This window comes from Clarias gariepinus, chromosome 2, assembly GCF_024256425.1.
Source record: "Clarias gariepinus isolate MV-2021 ecotype Netherlands chromosome 2, CGAR_prim_01v2, whole genome shotgun sequence".
NCBI classification, from domain to species: domain Eukaryota; kingdom Metazoa; phylum Chordata; class Actinopteri; order Siluriformes; family Clariidae; genus Clarias; species Clarias gariepinus.
Window position 1 is genome coordinate 22,522,971 of NC_071101.1, and position 6,943 is coordinate 22,529,913.

A 6,943-nucleotide genomic window follows, 5' to 3' on the forward strand; every position below is an offset into this window, starting at 1 on the left:
CTCATTTTGACTCATGTACCACTTATCCGGTCACAGGGGCCTGGAGCCTATCTCAGGGACTCAGGGCACTAGGCAGGGTACACCACAGACAGGGTGCCAATCCATCACAGGGCACACAAGCACACACTACAGGCAATTTGGGTAACAAAAATTAGCTTAATCTGCATTTCTTTGGGACTGTGGGAGGAACTGTGTGTCCCTGGAGGAAATTCCCCAAGGATGGGGAAAACATTTAAACTCCACTTGTTGGAAATCACACCTTTGACTCTGGAGGTGTGATGCCACATCATTCTACAGCACGAGAAAATACTATACTTTTTAAAAAATACTATTTTAAGAAGCTTTTAAGTAGTTCTGACAAAACCTTTTACTTTTGATAAAACAAAATATTTTTCTATTGCCCGAAAAAATATTAGTGGACGTATTTTATTCATTTTGTCAATGAAATAAAGGATACTACAGTGTTTATCATAGTCCAACATATATTTAATGGTAACATGTTCCAAGAAACTCAACCAAGTTTGTGTATACTAGTTTTTAAAGTTTATTTATAATATGATACAAGAACATTTTGTGCAAGAACTGAATGGGAACATGGACCTGTACATTATCAACAACTCTTTCTATAATCTGAAAACAGCCCTGCAAAGCACAACTTATACAGTTTGGCCATGATTGTGAGTTAAGTATATATAATTTTATACACAATATATCAGTTTGTATACATTTACTGGTTGTACAAGTTTATGTATGTACGTAAAGTGCAAAAACAAAACACTTACAGTGAAGGCATGGCCCTGAAGTGCTGTATGTGAGAGTGAATGTGTGCTGTCATGTACTGTATGCATGTGTTCATTTGTGATCAAGTAATTTTATTTGTATGTGTGTGTGTGCGTGTGTATGTGTAGTAGCATGTTATGCTCTACAATATGGCCAGTTAAAGGGGGCACAAACACCCCTACGCACGTTGCCCGTGCTCCTACACACAGTTTATGGTCTAGGCTGGTGTGTTGGTGTCTACAGAATACATCCATTCCCAGTTCACTGATGAACATGTAATTCAACAACATTTGTCCATTTGCAATACAATGAGTCTGTGCAATATTTTTGAGTTGTACGTAACTCATATGAACAAGCTGTCTATTATCTAAAATTCCTCTTTTTACATTTAAAAATATACTTTTTTTTTTTGCTATATATACTGCTCCTTTGCTCTCACTAAAATAGCACCACAGGGTCTCACCTTTCAAGCATAGAAATACAAAATTACCTGAAAGTACAAGTGAGCATCTTCTTACTTTGGAAGAATAAGGCATTTTTATAATTTTGAAAGAATAAGAAAAAATATATGCGCTGTTAGTTTAATAGATAATATGCTAATATGCTTCATTTTATATATGTATAGTATATTTATACACGCACACAAAGTGGGGTTTAAAAATCTGAGACCACATTGATTTTTTTTTCCCATTGGAAATAAACAGGTTTAGAAAAAAAAAGTTGAACATTTATTATTATTATTATTATTATTATGTTTTAAACTATTTCTATTTACACATTTAAGCAACTGTGTGATACTGACCATGCTAATTGTGTCGTACAAAGGGTCAGATTTTTCTCAAGCCTCATGTCTATTATTAAAGCATGTGTGGAGATGACATGCTGATGGAGGCGTCCTAAAATAGATCTTAATATTTTGCTCAAACATGTGGTGACCTTGCCGGTTTGACTGCACCAAAATACTAAGAAACTGTAAAATTCTGGCAAATCATTAAGATTCTATTTTTTCTCGGGTGTCATTAATATACATTTTTATGAAACCTGTTGTATGAAAATAAAAAGAATAGAAACATTTTCATTAGTCCTCTCAGACTTTTGGATCCCACAGTGTGTGCATATATATATAATAACATTGTAATGATGCGTTCTAGGTTTTTAATCATCACAGTTAAATTTCCTCCCTCCTTTAGGTGGACAGATGGCATAGGTGATGTCAATCGCTCCCAGTTCTGTTTCATAGCTAATTCTGTTGAGAGCCCTAAAAGAAACAAGAGCACATGACAAAACAGGACAGATAACTGATCAGTACAAATTGTGATTAAGTGATAGGAAATAATAGATAAATTAATGTTAATCTTGTCCACTCTGTAAAAAAAAAAAAAAAAAAGGGGGTTGGGGGTCATTTTACCGAGTTGGTTCTCTTGCGTTTCCAGCAGTCTGGGTTGAGGCGTTTCTGCTCCTCAGCCAGCGCTTTTGCCTCCATGGTATACATCCTTCTCTCCTCATTCTTCATTTTCTTCCATTTATCACCCAGAATCACACTAATAGCTCTGAGAATAAAGAGAAATCATTTTCTCAATAATTTCAGCTTGTAAGTCAGAAAAGTAATATGAGTTACTGTACTACCAATGCAAAATATGTGCATATATGACTCTATATTAAATATTGTGTGCAAAATGTGTGTGACAGTTAGGTACTGCGCACTGTCAGGAAATATTCAGGCTGTCATTTTCATTTACGTACTATACTAATCTTTCTTAAATAAATACCAAGTTCACAAATATTTCCTTAACTATATTTATCACTCACCTGTTATCTTTCCCAGGATACATCTGTGTGTACTCCACTCGATACTTCTTAGCGAAAAGCATGAAGGCGTTCATTGGCCGTTTGCATTTTGTGGGTGTGGCACCACTTCCCCCTGAGGAGTGGCTACGTTGTGATTTGCTACTGGGAGAGTGATGTGACGAGCCAGAACGTTCCAGCTTGTCACAGTCAGGGCTCACAGTGCCCCCGCTCGACTGGGATGCTCTTCGCTGGCGTGCCATACTGCTCAGCACATACACCGCAGATGAGTCTAGAGGGGTGAAGTCATAACTGCAGGAAGAAATATAATTAACTACAGGCCTTAGTAGCATCAACATATGCATACACTACATACAAGATTGTTTTAAATTACAAGTAGCAAGAATTTGGCATATAAATGTCTATCAGATATTGTGGATTACGGATGGCCGTTTTTACCTCCTGAAGGTGTCAAAGACAGTTGAGTCATCACAGTTGATGGCATCACGGTGTCCAGGAGGTAGACACAAGTCCCCAATCTGCATTTCATAACAGGGAATACCATGCTGCACCACAGTTAGGCTTGGATAAAAGGAGGACCATCCTGTATTGCACACAAATTAGGAAGGTATGCAGACATTCATTAGAACATTTATGCTATATTTACATTCATCTACATTCCTAGTATGTTCATTTACCTTTGTTTTTTACATAAAATGGATGGTCCAGTTGGCACTCAGCAGTTAGAAGGCCAGCCTCTTGAGAACCAGGGTCAAAAGTTAACTTTAGAACCGACTGGCCAAATGACACTGTCTCCTCCAGGGCCACAAGTTTTAACCCTTCACATCCATATGTCTGCAAAATAAAATCAGGACTTCAAAATCTACACAACCATGAACCACTTTATCTCAGGCATCCTTATAATAAACCCTACAAAAGTTTTATAATAATAAAAACATGACAGTATGTCATGTCAAGGGTGATCGTACATCTATCTAAATTTTAGTAGCATGGCTTGTTATTAGCTTCACTGTTACTACTGGACACAATCATGAATGACATAAAGGCAGGCTTTACAATGCATACAAAGGCTACATTACTTTAAGGGGACTGAGGTGCATGCCTCCTTCATCATCAGACTCATCCTCAGACTCAACCAAGTCCTCTATTTCCTGCCACTCCACATTTGGACCTTTATGAAAACGCAGTCGTGTGCCTATGGGGGGGAAAAATGTAACATGATTTTTATGTAGGAATGTAATAGATGAGGAAAAAGAAAAATGAAGAGATTTCAAACTAGCTATGTAAATTATGCCCTAAAACTGCAGGGGTGGAAAGAAAAACATACAACTCAAATGATTTGTGCCTGTGCCCCTCCCTTGACCCATGCTCTTGTTTTGTTCTTTTTATGTTGTAGTAGTTGCACAAATCGAACAGGAGAGGGTGCTATTTTCAGATTAAACTTCGACTCCTCATTCATAAAATGGCTGATGTTCAACTAACACATTGAAGAGCTCACAAAAGTAAGCAGGGTTTCATGTATAACTGAAAAATCTAATTTGTTTTCTGAGTTTATTACAAGAATATAGTGCTTTTTCATTGAGTACAGGTTTCTAGTAATATAGTGCTTTTTCATTGAGTACAGGTTTCTGGTAATGTGTGTTTGTGTATTTATTGGTTTTACCTTTTAGAAAGCAGTGCCAAATCGTGGAAGGCCAGGAATGGGACCACCCCATGTCATCATCATCAAACAGTGAAGACATACAAAACACCCCAGACTCAGACTCACTGCTTGCCTAAATGGGTTCAAAACAGCACTGATTATGTTATATAGTTGATAATATGGAAGTGTAACTCAATTAATTAAATCTTAAAACTGCATATTATGCAGTCATCATAATCAATCAATTCTAATTTGCTGTTTATACTGTACCCTCGTGCGGCGACGCTCTCTTATGTGGCTACGAGCAGGACTGGGAGCGCTGCTGGAGGCCAATGGAGGCCGAGCATAGGAATGTAAACTGTTACTGTGAGCAAAGATGTGCACTGGCGAAGACCTGCAGAATGTGTTCAGTAATGCAAAAAGAATAAATTGAGCATCTACTGAGAGTACAAACTGAGTAATAAATATGATTTATAAATATGAAATATGATTTATACATAGGAAGGTACCAAATAATGTTGCAATACTCGTAAAATATAAAAAACCTAAAACATTACTACTGATAAATGAGAAAAAGATAAGATTCTCCAAGGAACTTCCAGCATGTTGCTGACCTAGGGTGGGGTGCACTCTGCAGTAAAGGACTTTGGGGACTGGTGGCGATGTTGGCTAATTCTGTGAGCCAATTTGTGTGTGAAGTGCTAGTGCTCGCTGATTGCAGGCTCCAGCTTTGCTCAGGCCTCTCTTCATGTGACACGTCCGGGGCCACCTGGAACACTGCTGGGGATGAGTGGTCATCCTGCACTTCCTGTAGCTCTGGTAAGTCATCTGTAAAATAGATACAAAGAAAAAAACTGTAGAAACAGCACTGCTACCTGAACTGCTGCTAAAAGATTCTTGTCTAAAAAACCCCACAAGGAATTATGGCTAATAAATACATCATTTCATTTAAATCGACTAACTGATTAAAGGGAAAAATGGAAAAAAAAGAAGTAAATTATGGTATCACCATATTCTATAGGGCCTTCAGTGGAGGGGCAGCCTGGTGAAGATGGCAGGTCCTCATTACACTTGAGCAGGTCAAATGCCTCGTCCATTCCGGAGCAATCTGTCTTGGATTCCTGGACTTTTTTAGGAACTGTTTTTACTTCCCACACCATATTACACCTCGTCACATGTGCAGGCTGCGAATATATAAAGGGAAATAAGGCTTAATTGTGATGGAGTGTGCGGTGTTGCAGAAAAATAGGCTTACAAATGGATAGTGAACCTCAAATAACAATTCTTTAATGACCTATAGCTTATGTGCAGGTATATAAAGATCTCATTTACTTCCAAACGAATGAATGAACTCACTTGATCAAAGTCATACTTGATCATTTTTACAGTACAGGATGTCAACATATGTAACCTCGCTCCTGCTGTAAAACACGGTTACCGCAGTGTAAGTGTGAATAAACTGCACAGCAAAGACATACATCAGTGTCAGTGCGAATTCTGAAACCCAACCTAAAGCGAAAGTAAAGACGAAATATGCGTAGTTTTATTAAGGAAACGTAGCAGCTTTGTTTTCGGACTTCCAGCGTGGTCACGTGACCCTCTTGCACGCAACCTTGTTTATAAACGCTGGGGGGAGTTGGCGCATGCGCGGCAGCGCTCATTCATTCAGAACTGCGTAACAACAGTCGAAACAGAACAAGGCATTTAATTTCGACTTCTGATATCCGGATATGTTTACAAAACTCACAGGCAACGAGCGGACTTGATAATGTTTGACTCAATTAAAATTTATTAAAACAAAAAACAGAGGAATTTAACAGCTGTGTTTGCAGACTATACACACGGGACGAAAAAAACATCAGCTGTTAGCAACGTCTATTTTTTGACGAAAGAAAAGTGAGATCCGTCGGAACGTTAACATATTTAAGCTCATTTATACTGATCAATAGATTTAATATACAAGAAAAAAACACTTAATCGTCTTAGTCATCAAGTCAAATTGAGTACTTTTTCCAGCTGTGATTAGTGGAACAACAAGTCTTTGTCCAACAAAAAAAAAATGTTGTCAGACAGAGAAAACGCTCCAGTTTAACAGGAGATTTCTCTTCCTCCATTACATTTCGTGCTGAAGGGGTTGTCAGAAAGCCCCTCGCTCCTCACTCTACTGTAAACAAAAGAATGTCAACAAGTTGAGACATGGCGCTCGGAGCCCTCCCGAGTATCGCAATGAATGAAGGAGGATTTATTTTTGGTAATTTATGTAACACGGTATCATTTTGAACACGACAGCCAGCCAACGAGGAATTTCAGCTGTTTATAACTAGTTGGATGGCGAGGTAACTTAGCTGCCTGCAGTGGCTGGGAGTTACTTAACCACAAGCACAACAACAAACGTAATGAAGAAAAAAATCTTACCCGTACACAATGTTGTCATTTGAAGACGAAATAATGAATGACAACTTTTCTAATCGCCAAAGTAAAAACAAGCGATTATTAAAACCTTTGTGTCCATTTCAACGGATCGACTTTAACGTTTTGCTTCGCTGGAATCGTTGTCTAAGTTTTTTTACTCACCAGTCCTGTCGCCATTACCGAGTATCTCTAGCTTTCTCCGAGAAGGTTGGACCGAGTACTTTTAGATCTGCTCGCTTATTGGTCAACGGTTACGTCAATACACCGTACTCGAGGCGTGATTTGTCAGATCTGGGAGAACTG

The 6,943-nt window shown here is 38.4% G+C and overlaps 1 protein-coding gene across 3 annotated transcripts; it reads right to left on the reverse strand.

The window, feature by feature from the left end:
* Positions 1-528: 528 nt before the first annotated feature.
* hbp1 (HMG-box transcription factor 1) lies at positions 529-6,850 on the reverse strand. 3 transcript variants are annotated; one of them, XM_053491000.1, is made up of 11 exons: positions 6,803-6,850; positions 5,238-5,412; positions 4,843-5,056; positions 4,499-4,622; positions 4,250-4,361; positions 3,666-3,781; positions 3,264-3,420; positions 3,025-3,169; positions 2,590-2,877; positions 2,189-2,330; positions 529-2,038 (listed from the first exon to the last, which is right to left on the reverse strand). In XM_053491000.1, exons 1-11 carry the CDS (start codon positions 6,815-6,817, stop codon positions 2,021-2,023), a joined length of 1,506 nt encoding a protein of 501 aa, XP_053346975.1. In that variant the 5' UTR covers positions 6,818-6,850; the 3' UTR covers positions 529-2,020. The 3 variants fall into 3 exon arrangements, with proteins under 3 accessions (XP_053346975.1, XP_053346983.1, XP_053346966.1); XM_053491008.1 differs by lacking the exon at positions 6,803-6,850 and adding an exon at positions 6,644-6,796; XM_053490991.1 differs by lacking the exon at positions 6,803-6,850 and adding an exon at positions 5,585-5,623.
* Between the last annotated feature and the right edge of the window lie 93 nt (positions 6,851-6,943).

Coding starts and splice junctions, on each gene's coding strand:
- hbp1 (XM_053490991.1), bottom strand. CDS start 5,608: ATGATCAAGTATGACTTTGATCAA. Junction 5,413..5,584: donor TCAAGTATGACTTTGATCAA/GTGAGTTCATTC, acceptor ATATATTCGCAG/CCTGCACATGTGACGAGGTG. Junction 3,170..3,263: donor ATTTTATGTAAAAAACAAAG/GTAAATGAACAT, acceptor TGTGCAATACAG/GATGGTCCTCCTTTTATCCA.